The sequence below is a fragment of the Panthera uncia genome, chromosome A2 (genome assembly GCF_023721935.1).
Source record: "Panthera uncia isolate 11264 chromosome A2, Puncia_PCG_1.0, whole genome shotgun sequence".
Taxonomy (NCBI): domain Eukaryota; kingdom Metazoa; phylum Chordata; class Mammalia; order Carnivora; family Felidae; genus Panthera; species Panthera uncia.
The window spans coordinates 20,296,552-20,312,060 of NC_064816.1; the positions used below are offsets into that span (position 1 = coordinate 20,296,552).

General features: G+C 56.6%; 1 protein-coding gene across 2 annotated transcripts; it reads left to right on the forward strand.

The window, feature by feature from the left end:
* The first annotated feature begins 365 nt into the window (after positions 1–365).
* ITIH3 (inter-alpha-trypsin inhibitor heavy chain 3) lies at positions 366–14,320 on the forward strand. 2 transcript variants are annotated; one of them, XM_049640691.1, is made up of 22 exons: positions 366–473; positions 1,098–1,118; positions 2,282–2,448; positions 2,530–2,634; positions 2,910–3,072; positions 3,459–3,572; positions 4,546–4,671; positions 4,959–5,075; positions 5,313–5,481; positions 6,071–6,196; positions 6,462–6,643; positions 7,891–8,076; positions 8,230–8,369; positions 9,114–9,268; positions 9,954–9,971; positions 11,047–11,070; positions 11,337–11,372; positions 11,536–11,649; positions 12,076–12,280; positions 13,231–13,403; positions 13,611–13,722; positions 14,071–14,320. In XM_049640691.1, the coding sequence occupies exons 1-22, from the start codon at positions 381–383 to the stop codon at positions 14,198–14,200; spliced, it is 2,676 nt and encodes an 891-aa protein (XP_049496648.1). In that variant the 5' UTR covers positions 366–380; the 3' UTR covers positions 14,201–14,320. The 2 variants fall into 2 exon arrangements, with proteins under 2 accessions (XP_049496648.1, XP_049496649.1); XM_049640692.1 differs by lacking the exon at positions 11,047–11,070.
* The last annotated feature ends 1,189 nt before the right edge of the window (positions 14,321–15,509 follow it).

The following is a 15,509-nucleotide window of genomic DNA, read 5'->3' on the forward strand; positions in this document are numbered from 1 at the left end:
TCTTTCTCTAATACATTCTAGTTCCATCCACGTTGTTGCAAATGGCAAGATTTCATTCTTTTTGATGGCTGACTAACTAACATTGCCATTGACTTTCGTTGTGACTCCACACCATCACCCCTACTCGGGGAGCCCCGGGCCCATGTGCCAACACACAGCTTGTGTTTTTGCCAGGAGCCTCCATGTCCCAACACTGTTGACAGTCCCCATGGCCCCCTTGGTACAGGCAGATCTAGGGCCTCTTACTCCACCCACGCCCCAGGTTCCCAGAGGAGGCCCCCCTCCCGCTCCTCCCATCCTACACTGCAGGTCACTGACCCCACTTGGAAAACACCAGCCTCACCATATAAGGAGCTCAGGCCAGGCCTGCGTGCTCAGCGATGGCATCTGCTTGGTGGCCCTGCCTCATCCTGGCCCTGCTCTCTGGCTTGGCGGCCTCTGGCTTCCCAAGGAGCCCCTCCCGGCCACTGGGGGTAAGTCTGCCCCCTCTTCACCATCTGGGCTTGTCACATGGGCAGAGGCAACAGGATGTATGGTCCTCTATGTGGGGCAAGGAGGAGGCAGAAGGCTAGGCAGTGAGCTACAGAGGGCAGAGCTAGGTGTTGGGCTCTTAAATCTCCCTGGGCCTCTGTTTCCCCACCTGTTAAATTGGCGATGCACCAGGAACCCCTCAGCTCACTGAGGGGCTGTGCAGGTCCTTATCTGAGACAAGGGCAGAGGACTCCAGAAAGGGTTGAGCTGAGCCTTGTGGGGTACACCCCTAGTGGGGGTGCTCTCAGGGGAGGCCTCAGGGGTTTCGGGCCTGGAGCAAGGCAGAGTGGTCAGGGTATGTGAGGCAGGGAGAGAGCTGGTTTAGTTCTCCCAGCCCTGCTCCTCTGTGAAACCTGGAGACCCTCTCTGAACCTCAGTTTCCATAATCTACTCAGAGCCCTTCCTACTCTGAAGTAGCTCTGGGTAGGCCCTATGTCCAGAGGCCCCTCAAGAGTGGTGTGTGTGTGGGGGTCACTGCTGAACCCTGGCCTCAGCCCAGAGCCTGCTCCCAGGCCATGGTGGCCTTGGCCTTGGCTTGATCCCTGTGTTTGTCTTTGTTTTTGCAGAAACGGAGCCTCCCGGAAGGGGTGAGAACTTTCACCAGGGATGGGGTGGGGTGAGTCAGGGCAGGATGGAGCTGGCTGCCCAATAGTAGAAGGGGTGGGCCATAATGGCAGGTCCCTGACACTGGACAAACAGCCCACAGCCCCCTGCCCTGTCAAGACCCCCATGCGACTCAAAACCCCTGGGAGAGAGTGCCACAGAACCGTGCTCTCAGATCTCTCTGGATACGGCGCAGGACTGCTCTTCCACCAGCCCCTCCTTCCACAAACACTTACCCAGCACTCACTGGTACCAGGGCCCGTGCGCAGGGCTGGGGACACACATCCTCATGAAGCATTTTTATATCCTGCCAGATGTCTCCCTCGGCCTTCCCTCAGTCCACCGTCTGCATTGGAGAGAAGGTGCTGGGGGCATGAAGGTCGTCCCCACACACTCCCCTTGTTTGGGGACAGAACTGGGCAATTACCAAAGGAGAGGAGGAGGGCGGGGTGTGTGCGACTGTGATTTCTTTCTAAGTGGAGGTGAGCGGGAGGAACTAGGGTGATCTAGGGCCAGAGACTTGGTGTGGCTGGAGCACAGATGATCAGAGAGGCAGGACCTGCCTGGGGGACCTCAGAGCCATGGGGAAAACCGTCCTGAGGGTGATGGGGAGCGGCAGATTTAGGTTTTTATAAGATCTCCCTGCTACAGCTGGCTACATGTTATGTAAACAGACCCAGGGTTAAGGATGTGGAACAGGACCCTCTCCCTCTCCCCCTTTCCCCTCCCCCTCCGCTTGGCACCAACACAGGCAATACCACCCAGCATGAAGTTCCTTCTCATGGTGCAAAACCCCTCCCCCAGGGGCTTCTTGGTGCTGAGCTCTAAGGTGGGCTGAGCCAAGGGGCCTGTGAGGCCAGTGAACAGGGAGAGGCAAAGGTTGAATCAGACAAGCATCCCGCCCAACAAGGAGCCCCTGGTCTCCGAGGGGGAGAGGTGCTCAGAAAGGCCAGAGAATTCCAGAACCGGGGTAGACAACAGAACACGAAGGTGGAAGATGCCGCCCAGGCTCCAGACACGGTGACTGGGAAACTGGAGGGGCCACTTACCAGGCAGGGGCTCTGGGCTGTGCGGAGGGAGCCTGGAAGGGGAGCAGCCAGGTTGAAGGTCTGGTTTCCCAGAGGCAGATCACCACCCCCTCCTGCAGGTCGTCAACGGCATCGAGGTCTACAGCACCAAGATCAGCTGCAAGGTCACCTCCCGCTTTGCTCACAATGTTGTCACCACGAGGGCTGTCAACCGTGCAGACACCGCCAAGGAGGTGTCCTTTGACGTGGAGCTGCCCAAGACGGCCTTCATCACCAACTTCACCTTGTGGGTGTCACCACGGCTGCTGGCTCCAGCGGGGGAGGGGAGTCTGGCTCAGCTTGAGCCCCCAACTCTCCTTTCTTACAGGACCATCGACGGTGTTACCTACCCTGGGAATGTCAAGGAGAAGGAAGTCGCCAAGAAGCAGTATGAAAAGGCTGTGTCCCAGGGCAAGACAGCCGGCTTGGTCAAGTAAGTATGGACCCCCTAGCACTTAGGGAAGAACATGTGGGCTACAAGGGCTCTCAGAGATGCAGACAACAACAGCAACGGCCATAATAATTATTAGTTATTATTTCATTATTATAGCAAAAGTTGCCCGTAATTTTTACATTACCCCACTTTGAAGTGGAGGTAAGCAAGGCTCAGAGAGGGTAGGGTCTCTCCTGAGGGGCTGAGATTGAAACTGAGGGCCCGAGGGCCCAAGAAGGTCTGCAGGGCAGTCATTGTCTGGCACCCGCATTCAGGGCCTCGGGGAGGAAGCTGGAGAAATTCACAGTCTCGGTCAACGTGGCAGCGGGCAGCAAAGTCACGTTTGAGCTAACCTACGAGGAGCTGCTGAAAAGGCACAAAGGCAAATACGAGATGTACCTTAAGGTCCAGCCCAAGCAACTGGTCAAGCACTTTGAGGTAATCAACCACCCCTGCAGCCTCTGCTGAACCTGCAAGGGTGCGGGGGCAGGGAAGGGCCCTGGGGCAGTGCCCAGAGCAGGGTCAAGAATGCAGAAGTCGGCCCCACCATGGCTGAGGAGCATAGGAGCTGAAAGCCAAAGGGAAATGCTTTAGTGGTAGCATGGAGGCCAATATGGCGGGTGATGGAAGAGCCTTGGGGTCACGGACCCGTCCACAGCTCTTGAAGCCATTTTCTTGGTGGGAGACACCAGGCTTAGTCATCATGAGTTGTCTGGAAGTTGTCCCTGTGCCCTCACCCACCATCTCAGTCCCCTTGGCCTTGTCCTGGAGTTCGGCCTCTGCACTGTCACTGAGTGACCCCTCCTTACTCTTGCCTTTTCCAGATCGAGGCAGACATCTTCGAGCCCCAGGGCATCAGCACGTTGGATGCTGAGGCCTCATTCATCACCAATGACCTCCTGGGCAGCGCCCTCACCAAGTCCTTCTCAGGGAGGAAGGTGGTGTAGATGCCTCTCAGGCCTGGGAGGGGGGCAGGGGCAGGAACCCTGAAACCAACAGGACAAGTGTGAACCCTGGGGCTTGGCTGAAGCAAGTGTGTGTGTGAGAGGGGAAGGGGGAAATATCCACAGCCATTTCCTTTCTCCTGGGGCACCCCAGTCAGGAGTGAGGCTGCTGGAGGCAGGGGCTGCCAGCTGTCGATGATCTGCCAGAGGAACTGGGGTCTCATCTGTACTGCGGGGACAGAGTGACCATTTGTAAGGCCAGATCCTGTTCTGCCTTGGGAAGTGGACAGGGCAGGTGACTGGCCATTTTACAGATAAGGACACTGAGGCCAGGGGGAGTCGTTTAGGCCTACTGATGCCACGCTGAAGGGTGACAGACGAAAGGGATTCTCTTGGTGTAGGTGGTTGGCTCCAGTTCCCGAGGCCCCCAGCTATCCCAGGGGCCTTGTTTGTTGTGGGCAGTGAATGAATAAAGTTTACATGAATAGCAAACCTTAGTCATTCAGGACTTCCAAGTCAAAGCCAGAGGAGCACAGCTCAGAGGGCTCCTGGCTGTTGCAAGGCTGTGCTTTTGCCTTGGGCCCCCGCCCTCTCCCTGCCCCCTTCATTCCCATCCCCTTCTTCTTGCCACCAATACATGCAATACCACCCAACACAAAGTTCCTTCTCATGGTGCAAAACCCCTCCCTGAGTGGCTTCTCGGTGCTGAGCCCCAAAGTAGGCTGAGCCAAGGAGCCTGTGGGGCCCAGCGAACAGGGACAGGCAAAGGCTGAACCAGACAAGGAGCCCCTGGTCTCTGAGGGGGAGAGAGGTGCTCAGAAAGGCCAGAGCTTGCCAGATGGTGGCAGGACTGCCCAGGCGCCTATCTGCGGGCTCCTCCTGTGGGGGCTTGGCCTCACTCCCCAGGAGAGAGCACAGTCGACAGGCCCTGGCCACGCTGAGTGAGGCCCTCCATCACCTCTCCCAGGGCCGTGTGTCCTTCAAGCCCAGCATGGACCAACAGCGTTCGTGCCCAACCTGTACAGACTCCCTCCTCAACGGAGATTTCATCATCACCTACGACGTGAACAGAGAGTCTCCAGCCAACGTACAGGTACCTGCCAACTGGCTTTGCCGGGCTGGTTGATTCTCCATCACCCTGATGGGATGAGAACAGGTACGGGAGGGGCTGCAGTTGCCTCTCGTCCCCAGACCCTGGTGCTCGGCCCAAGGCCGGATTTCCTGCACAGCCTGGGTATGGAGGACGGTCCAGAGCCTTTGTGTGGCACCCCACAGTGGGTGGGAAAGAATGGCTTTTTCTGGAGCTGGTAAATGTCTGGCTTCTATTTGCAAGAGTTGCTAAAAGCACTTGCCTGCAGTCTCTCTCTCTCCCCTTTCCAGATAGTCAATGGCTACTTTGTGCACTTCTTTGCACCTCAAGGCCTTCCCGTGGTGCCTAAAAATGTGGTCTTCGTGATTGACGTCAGTGGCTCCATGCACGGTCGGAAAATGGAGCAGGTGCGCTTCTCACTGCGACTGGGGGTGACGTGTGGCAGGGAGACACATTTATTTGTAAGTGGACAAAGCTGATATTCCCAGTGAAAGAGGAAGAAGGGAGACAGGATAAAAAAAAAAAAAAAGCATCTGCCCCCTTTTGCTGCAGAGTGCAGGCCCCAGTGCCAGCCACGCGGGGAGACAGCTGGCTGTCTGCTGCTCGTTCCCAGCTTCTTGTCTGCGTGCCCTTCTCTTTCCCAGACAAAGGATGCCCTCCTCAAGATCCTGGAGGATGTGAAAGAGGATGACTACCTGAATTTCATCCTGTTCAGTGGGGATGTGACCACCTGGAAAGACACCCTAGTTCAAGCCACTCCTGAGAACATCGAGGAGGCCAGGACATTTGTGAAGAACATTGATGATCAAGGAAGTATGAACGGAGGAAAGAACAGACACATCCTGTCACTCCCCTTGGCCCGAGCAGTCTGCCTCTCCTGTGCCTTGGGACAGAGCCTCTGCTGGTCTAGGCCCTGCAGACCTCAGCTGGGGGTAGGGGTGGGATAGGGGGCGGTTCAGGCTTCTTATTAGGGTGTCTTCTTTGCAGTCTAGGGGAGCCCACTCTTCCTTTCTCTAATCCTTGATCCTGGAGCCCCACTGGTCCCGGCAAAATAACGCCACAGAGAACCCTTATCCTGGGCCGCTCCTTAGGGAAAATGACAAACGACGCCGACACTGCTCCCCTCTCCTCCCAGTGAGCATGCCTGGCAGCCCCTCTGATAGCTTTCCAAACTGCTTTTACAATCACCTTCCGGCAGCCCCGACAGGCTGGTCCTTTGGTCCCCAATGAAAGAGTAAGTCATTCATTCATCACTCGCCGATTCACTCGGTCAATACCTACTGAGTACCAGGGCGCCTTGGCTAACAGGGTCCTTGGGCCCAAGAGCGGGGCCTGCTGCCCTCTCCTCCTCCACCCCGGTACTGAGAACACCCTCCCACGGTTCTGTCTGTCTGTGTGCCAGTGACCAACATCAACGATGGGCTGTTGAGGGGCATCAGCATGCTGAACAAGGCCCGGGAAGAACACAGTGTCCCAGAGAGGAGCACCTCCATCGTCATCATGCTGACCGACGGGGACCCCAATGTCGGTGAGGCAGGCGGGTGTGGCTCTGAACCAAAGCCAGTGTGCTGTAGCCAGTGGGCTGCAAGATCTTGGGCGGCTCTCCCCAGGGTCCCTCATGGTCTGTGAGCCCTGCAAGGGCACGTGTCCCCCTGCCAAAGACCGCCCCATCTCCCCCCCACCCCCCACCAGCTCTGCTGATGCAGGTGTCAGACAGCTCCAGACAGAGCTGATCCAGCTAGTTGCTGGGGCTGGGGCTGGGGCTGGGGTGTGAACACCCCTTTCTCCTGCAGGTGAAAGCAGACCTGAAAAAATCCAAGAAAATGTACGCAACGCCATTGGGGGCAAGTTCCCCTTGTATAACCTGGGTTTTGGCAACAATCTGAACTATAACTTCCTGGAGAGCATGGCTCTGGAGAACCATGGGCTGGCCCGACGCATTTATGAGGATTCCGATGCCAACTTGCAGTTGCAGGTATGCCTTGTCTTGCGTACCTCCAGGAATGAGGAGCTCATTACTTCCTCAGACAGCTGTTCCATTGAATGACAATTTCACTCTCTAGGAAGAGCCTCTTGGGCTGACATCTACCTCTAGCTCCCTCTTATCCATCAGTGGTGGTTGATTTTGTCCTCAGGCTACACACAACAGACCTGCTTCCTCCACAGGATTGCCAGATCAAATACAGGGCACTTGGCCAAATATGAACAATTTTTTAGTGTAAGCACGAGCCCAAATATTGCAGAGCGCGCTGTGTTAGTTTGCCAGGACTGCTCTAACAAAGTACCACATGCTGGGGGTGGAGTGGGGGGCAGGCAGTGGGCTTCAACAACAGAAATTGTTGACTCATGGTTCTGGGGGCCAGAAGCCCAATCAACCCCGTCTGCCGGGCTGTTTCCTTCTGAGGGCTGTGGGGGAAGGGTCTGTTCCGGGCCTCTCTCCTTGGCCTGTGGATGGCCACCTTCTCCCCGTCTCTTCCCATCATCTTCCCTGTGTGCCTGTCTGTCTCTGGGTCCAAATTGCCCCCTTTTCATAAGGACACCAGATATACTGTTTGGGACCCACCCCAGAGGCCTCATTTTAACTTGATCACCTCTGTAACCACCCTCATCCCCAAAACAGATATGTCTTGAGAGAGTGGGGGTAAAGACTTTAACATGTATTTTGGGGGCACACAATTCATCCCATAACAGACAAACTTAGACTAAAAATTAGTGTGCTATTTACCTGACATTCAAATTCAACTGCATGTCCTGTACTTTCATTTGCGAACTTCAGCAGCCCCATTCCTCCCCAGTGCAGGAGACAGTGCCTGAACCGGTGCAGAGGAAGCCCCACCCCATGCCTCCGTGCCTCTGCCTTCTCCCTCTTGATCTCTGTGCTCCTGCGCCTTGTCACCTCCTCTGGTCGGCCTCTCCTCCTTTCCTTTTCTCTTTCTTGCTTTCATTCCAGCAAACATTTCTCGAGCACTTTCTATATTCCCCAGAACTCTGTCCTTACCTTTCTATTCTTCCCAGGCTCTACGTGAAGGGGGGAGGGCAGGGAAGGCTCCCACAAACTGAAGGACACGATCAGGGCCACGAGGAAGTGAAGATCAGGACCTAAGATGGGCACAGCCTGGGGGACTCCACGCCTAGGGAGGCACCAGTGGGCACCTGCTCACCCTGTCCTCTCCAGATCTGCCCTGTGGCCTGAGATGACCAGGTCCCCCTTTTGGACTCCAGGGCTTCTATGAGGAGGTGGCCAACCCGCTGCTGACAGGCGTGGAGGTAGAGTACCCCGAGAACGCCATCCAGGACCTCACCCAGAGCGCTTACCAGCACTTCTACGATGGCTCTGAGATTGTGGTGGCTGGGCGCCTGCTGGACGAGGACATGAACAACTTTAAGGCGGATGTAAAGGGCCACGGGGTGAGCTGAGCCAGGGCCGGAAGGTGTGCTGTGGATGGGGGATCGGCACCCATGGGGCTTGGCCCCCTGCCTGAGGGTCCAGCGGTGGCGACCCCAAGCTGGGTCCAGGCCTCCTGCCCTCCAGCTTCTGGCCTCCTCTCACCCCCACCTCAGGCCATCAATGATCTGACCTTCACAGAGGAGGTGGACATGAAGGAGATGGAAAAGGCCCTGAAGGAGCAGGATTACATTTTTGGGAACTACATAGAGCGGCTCTGGGCCTACCTCACCATTGAGCAGCTGCTGGAGAAACGGTGATCCTAGCGACCCCTCACACAGCCAGGCCCCACACCTGGGCCTCCCACACTGCCCCACCACCTACCTGCACTTGCCCCTGTGCTGGCTTCACTCTGGGGGAGCCCAAGAGGAGGAAGACTCAGCCACACCCCAGGGCCCTGCCACACGCCCTGCCAGCTGCCTTCCCCTCTTCTCAGCCCAGCCCCAAAGAATGTTTTCCCGGGGGCAGAGCCCAGCCTGACATCAGGGGCTCAAGCAGCATCCTGGGAGCACCTCGGGGACAGGGGCGGGCCTTGGCACCCTGTACCCCACACCCCTCGTGGGCCCACAATGCGGTGAGGCTGAGCACAACTGAAGGCTTGGGTCCTTGCCCGCAGCCCCCAGAAGGCAGAGCTTGGGCCTATTTGAGAGTGCCACGTCAGCCTTCCCTGAGGTGGGATAAGCCTCCAACGCCCCTGGTGCAGGGTCTGGCACATGCTGAGTGCTCAGGGCATGGACATTATCATGAGTGATTGTTGGGATGCCATTTCGAGCCCCTTGTATCTTATAGTGGGGAAACTGAGGCCCAGCCTCAGACACAGCCTGTCCATCTGTCCCAGGGAGCTGGTGAACCAGCCTTTTTCTGAGAGCTAGTGGGTTCTACCCTGGGGAAAGGCGTTCCCAGGCTGCCTCTGGGGCTCTAGGCCTGGTTCTGGGAGTCACAGCAGAGGAGGCCAAGCAGGGAAAGGCTCTTTGACTGACACTCCCACCCCTCCCCACAGCAAGAATGCCCATGGTGAGGAGAAGGAGAACCTCACAGCCCAGGCCCTGGACCTGTCCCTCAAGTACCACTTTGTGACTCCACTGACCTCCATGGTGGTGACCAAGCCTGAGGACAATGAGGACCAGACAGCCATCGCTGACAAGCCTGGAGAAGGTGGGCATGGAGAGTGGAGGCCAGACTTCGAAAGCCTTCCAGGCCACTGGGGTCTTGGGTGCCCCGAAGAGGAGTGAGCCAGGCTGGTGAGACCCAGACTTGCTGAAGAGGGGCAGGTCCAGGGGGCATAGAGGGAGATGCGGCCAAGGGCTGAGGAGGGTGTTGTGGAGCGGGTGAATCCATCAGCATGGACAGTGGGTAGGGGGTGAATAGGAGCCTCTGGGTCTCTAAAGGGTTGTGAGTCATGGGACACCTCGACCAGGGTCACTTCAAGGAAAGGGACTTGGCTGCAGCATGGAAGGGCTCAGTCAGACAGGGAGAAGCACTTCCAGCTTGAAAGTTAGTCCCAGAGCATGTGCCTGGGAATTGTGAGAGGAAAAGGCCTTGAGGCCTTGGACCAGGCCTGCTCAACCAGACTCTAAGAGGGGACTCCTAAGTGCTCCTGTACTTGGGCGTGGGGAGCAGAGAGGTGGCATGGGGCGGCACAGGAGGCAAAGAGCTGGTCCGGGCCAGGCCTCTGGCCTCTAGGAGCCCCTGGCTCCAGGAGACACACAGTGGTGGGGGGGTCCGTTGTTGGCTGGGAGGCCCACAGCCTGGAGGTGGGACAGGCAGCCAGTTGATGGCATTGATGCCGACACCAGGAGTCTGTGGCTCCTAACACATTTCTCCTCCTCCTCCCACACAGGGCCTGCAGATACAGAAGGTGAGCTTCAGCCAGCAGTTGGGCAGGTGTCCCAGGAGGGGGACAAGAGAGAACCAAGGAGGCCCTTCCAAGTGCCCAGCCCAGGGAGGGGCCCTTAGGACATCTGCGATCAGGTCCCAGCTCTGCCACCAACTCACGAGCCACCTTGGTCCAGGCTCTGCCCTCTCTGAGCCTCATCAGGTCCTTGTCAGTTGTCTGGAGGTGGCTTCCCCTTACTAATGAGGGACAATCAGTATGAGAGCATTCTGTGACCTGCAAAAATTAGCAAATTCACACATCGGACACTGACATGCCATTAATCCCGCAGCAACCCTCCAAAGGAGTCCTCTCATGGTTCCCATTTTATAGTGAGGAAACTGAGGCATGGAGAGGCTAAGTCTATTTGTTCGAGGACTTAGTCAGCAAGTGGCCAAGCTGGGACTTCAGCCTGGGCAGCCTGGCACCTGTGCCCACTCTGGGATTCATAGCACTCTGTGTGTCTCTCATTATCAAATTGCATCCTTGCCCCCAATAAACCCAGGACCACCAGGCAGGGGCTCCCAGCCCCTCCCAGCCTGCCCCACCTCCACCGATAGGCGGTTCAATCCTAGCAGTGCATCTGGACCAGGTCATTGTTCTTCCCTCAGCACAGCCCTGTCAGATGCAGTCACTGGTGTGCACACGTGTGTGCATGAGTATGTCGGGAGGGGGGTTACTACCAAGGACAACAGACAGTTTTGAGCTTCACCCCACCCCACCTGGGGAGTGGGAGTTCGGGGTGTGGGATGGTGTCTGCTGTGAACACTATTCATGACAGGGAGGCAGACGATCTCATGGTGTATATATCAGCCACATCACAGCGCCATGACCCCGGCATAAAAATGACATCCATATTACCACCAGCCCTAGAAAGGAACTCCCTGGGCACGCTCCCATTTCTGAAGCCTACATGAGGAGTCCCATCCCAACCCTCTTGTCTACCTGGGTTGGGGCTCTACTGGAGACTGGTAGCCCCAAGCCAGGTAGAAGGCATGGGATTGGGGGAGAGGGAGCCCTCAGACCCAGCTCACGACTGGCCGGTTGCTTCCTTTTTCAGTGGCCCGCTCCATGGCTTACCTGAGTGAGTATATGGCAGCAGCCGCAGCCCCCTTACCCCCACAGGGCGTCTCCCCAGAGACTGGCCCCATGCCACATTCTCCCCCAGAGTCCTTCCTGAACCCGCTCTCTCGAACAGGCAGATGGTTGGGATCCCGAGGAAATGGGAGGCGGTTTGAGAGTATGGGGAAGAGGGAACGGGAGGCGCACGAACCAGAATCCGGATGTGGGTCCTGGCGCCTCCGCAGGCCTGCTTGTTTAGCTCAGCCTCTCCCCCCACTGTGTCCACAGCCAGCTACCAGCCTCCTCAAACGCCCTACTACTACGGTGAGTTCCCCCGCCTCCTCCTGAAGTGAGAGCCGGGCCCCAGAGCCCAGAGCCTCCTACCTGTTAGGAGTCTATCAACAGGGGCCGAGGGGTGAGGGGAGGGTGCCCCGGCACAGTAAGTGAGAGGTCCCGGGAGCCAGCCCTTTCTCTGATGTGCTCTCAGTGGATGGGGACCCCCACTTCATCATCCAAGTCCCGCAGAGAGACGACGCCATCTGCTTCAACGTCGATGAAGACCCAGGCACAGTGCTGCGCCTCATTCAGGACCCCATCACAGGTGGGGGCTGTGGGCAGGAGCCGGGGCCAGGCCCTCACTCTGGCCATAATGCACCGTGTTTATGTGCAGCTTACACCTTGTGGGGCCACAGGCTCACCAAGCCCCCGGGACCCAGTGGTGTTGGAGAGACGGTTAGGGGTGAGGGGGGCCCAGGCGAAGCCTGTGTCTGGGAAATAGTTTTGCTCTGAACACCACTCCCTGGCCCAGGCAGGGGGCAGGTCTGCAACATGGGATCTCAGCTGCCAGAGGGACCCAGGAGTGTCTAGGAACAGGGAGGTTTGGCTCTGAAGTCCTTGTCTCGTCTTGGGGATCCCACGCCGTGTGGGGTCCCTTAGCAGGTCTGGCTGGAGGAGAAGGTGCATCCTAAAAACCAGCCTGGACTCAGAAAGGTCTCACTGGCCCCTCACTACCCCATCCCTCTGGCAGGCCTCACAGTTAACGGGCAGATCATCGGCGAGAAGGGAGGCAACTCTGACTCCAAGACCAGAAAGACTTACTTTGGCAAGCTGGGCATTGCCAGTGCTCACATGGACTTCCGGATGGAGGTGACACCGGAGAAGATCACCCTGTGGAGTGGAGCTGCACAGAGCACCTTCAGCTGGCTGGACACGGTCACAGTCACACAGGACGGGTACAGCCCCGCTCCTGGGTCTCAGAGGTCTAAGGAGCCTCTCTGAGGGATGTGGACAAATCCCAGAATGGAAGACACACGGGGGTTACAGGAGAGACTGGTGGCCTCAGAGTTCAGCCCTTTTGCCCAGGGAAGGGTGACCACGATGGCCCCAGCCAGAATTGGTAGCTGGACACTTCAGAGGACTGATATTTATTTATTTATTTATTTATTTATTTATTTATTTATTTACTGAGAGAGAGAGAGAGAGAGAGAGAGAGAGAGAGAGAGAGAGGTGAGGCACAGAGACAGGGAGAGAGGGAATTCCAAGCAGGCTCTACACTGTCAGCACAAAGCCCGACTCTGAGCTGGATCTCACAAACTGTGAGATCATGACATGAGCCGAAATCAAGAGTCAGACGTTTAACCACCTGAGCCAGCCAGGAGCCCCCACAGGACTGATCTTGAGGGAAGGGCTGTGTGGATGTAAGCATTAGGGGGACCTGCAATCTAGTAACACACTAACCCTCAGTTTCACCTTCTCTAGCTGAACTTGTTAGCTCTCCAACTGCTCACCCTCTCCTAGGTCTTCAAGTCACCCAGAGCCCAGTGGACAGGGCAGGGGCGTTACTCCCAGTGAAGCTCAGAGAGGGGTGGAACCTACCCCAGGTCACACAGGAAGCCAGTGGCTGAGCTGAGGATTGATCCCATGTCTCCAGACTCCGAGGACAGCCCTGTCTTCTGCTTAGGGAGGAACGAGGATCCACTTTGGAGAGGGCATAGTCAACACGCATGAGGCATCTTCTCTCCACAGTCAACACACATGAGGCCTCTGAGATCGTTTCCAGAGTCTGTGTGCTCTTGGGTGTCATGTATGGAGAAGGCCCTATCGAGATACCCTTGATTCAGATGCCCAGTACGATGGTCACCACTGAGCCCCGCTTGCTGACTTCCTTCCTCTTCTCTCCTAGGCTGTCTGTGACAATCAACAGGAAAAAGAACATGGTGGTCTCCTTTGGAGACGGGGTTACTTTTGTGGTCGTCCTGCACCAGGTGTGGAAGAAGCATCCTGTCCACCAAGACTTTCTGGGCTTCTATGTGGTGGATAGTCACCGGATGTCAGCACAAACACATGGGCTGCTGGGTATGGAATGTTTAAACTTCAGATTGTTCAGGAGACATGGTAGAGGTGAAAAGCCACATGAAAGACTGTCCTCGTCACCCTGGACGAGCACACAACACCCAGTCAGCCTTCGCGTCAACCCTGCAAGACTAGAGGCTGTCTTACCTATGGTGATGGTGGAGGCTGACAGTGTGCAGGGGCTGACAGTGTGAATGTTTCTGTTCCCAGGACAATTCTTCCATCCCTTTGACTTTAAAGTGTCCGACATCCACCCAGGCTCTGACCCCACAAAGCCAGACGCCACAATGGTGGTGAAGGACCATCGGCTGACAGTCACCAGGTGACAGAACTCTGACATCCTCACCCTGCCCAGTAACAAGACAGGAGGAGAGAGCCCTCTCTGCCCAGACACATTGGCCTGGCAGGCTCTTGTCTCCTGTGGGGTACCTACCCTAGTTTCCCTCTGGGGTCCTGACCTCCCCCACCCCCCACTCTAGGCCCCTCCTAATCAGGAAAAGGCCAAACTTGGCCCCCTAGAGGGAGTTAATCATTTGATCTCTTTCTTGACCAAAGGGTTCCTGGACTCACAATTGGCAACTTCAAACCCTTCTCCAGCCTTAGGACCTTGAGTGTAGCAGCCGTCTTGCCTGCCCTGTGTATATCACAGTGTGTCTTTCCTTTTTCCCAGGGGATCCCAGAAAGACTACAGGAAGGATGCCAGTGTCGGCACCAAGGTTGCCTGCTGGTTTGTCCACAACAACGGGCAAGGGCTGATTGACGGCGTCCACAGCGACTACATTGTCCCCAACCTGTTCTGAGTAGACATGCCAGCTCCTGCTGAGACAGCTGGCCCAGCTCACCTGGCCTCTGGAACAGGGACACAGCCCAGGGTCTAAGGGAGGGTTGTGACAATAAAGCCCGAGGGGACACTGCCACCAGCCATGTCTGCATGCCTCTGTAAGCCCCTGTTCAAGGGATCAGGCAGTTGGGCCCCGAGGTAGCTCAAAGGAGGGGCTGGCTGCTAGGAAGGCAATTCCCTGGGGCTCTCCCCTGGTGTGAGTGAAAGACCGGGTTGGTTGGGGGTAGCGCTTTTGGGAGCCAAGTGTATGATGGTTTGGGAAGAAAAAAAACAAACAAGAATTGGCTCTAGTGTGAAGGGGCTGAGAAGTCAAGAAGGGTTGAGTGAATTTCAGAGTCCAGGAGGGTAATGAGAAAAGTCAGGGCTCATGGCTCAGCAGCCCCCATCAGGACCCACAGGCCTGAAGATCTTTCTATGATGCAGAAGCAGAGTGCTCCGGAGCGGACATAGCGTGCAGCTCATTATGGATGTCCTTCCTCCCTCCATCTTCCCATTGTCTAGATGTCCACCCCCACCCACCCACCCATCTTCTAGCCATCCAGCCATCTATCCATTCAGCAGATAAACCCAACATTCTGGGCCAGAGTCTGGGGGCACACAGCTTTGTGCCCATTTCCTTTTCGCGTGGGTGCCCCAAGCCTGTGGCAGCTAGGCTGGAAATCCCTAAGATCCTCCAATCACCGCTCATGGTGACCACCCACTCTGCCCTCACAGTAAGTCCTGGGTGGGGTCAGAGGTCGGGGATCAGATAGAGATTCCCAGAGGAGGGGCTCTGAGGGCCCTCAGCCTGGACAACCCTCTCCCACCCAGACAACTGCAACACCCCTTCTCGGGTCTCCCTGCTTCCACAGAAAGACTGTGTAGAGCAGAACCAACCATCACTTCCTGTCTAAAACCCTATTAATAACACCTCCCACCCACTGATCTTGGGAGAAAGGCCAATGTCCTACCTATGGCCTGTCCAGCCTCACCAACCCCACACACCAGGTGTCTCACCTCACTTTCAGGGTTCCAGACATAGACTGCTTCCAGTTCTGTGAACCTAACCCTTCATGTTCCAGATCCTTTGCCTCTGCACTTCTCACTGCCTGAGGGGCTACGGGCCTGCTGGGCAGAGGGTACCCATTGCTGGAAGCAGTGGGCAGCTTTGCTTGATGGCAGAGAAGGGAACACAACCTCCTGGACGAGGTTTGAGTTAGACTGGGAATGGCCACAAATGCCAGTGTGGGTGAGGGTGGGATCTGGTGATGGGTCACCAGGAAGTTCCC

Bases quoted from the DNA above. Each gene is read 5' to 3' on its own strand.
- ITIH3 (XM_049640691.1), top strand. From the start codon at position 381: ATGGCATCTGCTTGGTGGCCCTGCCTCATCCTGGCCCTGCTCTCTGGC. The intron at 5,482-6,070 runs GTATGAACGGAG...TCTGTGTGCCAG, and splicing joins GAACATTGATGATCAAGGAA to TGACCAACATCAACGATGGG. The intron at 12,281-13,230 runs GTACAGCCCCGC...CTTCTCTCCTAG, and splicing joins GTCACAGTCACACAGGACGG to GCTGTCTGTGACAATCAACA.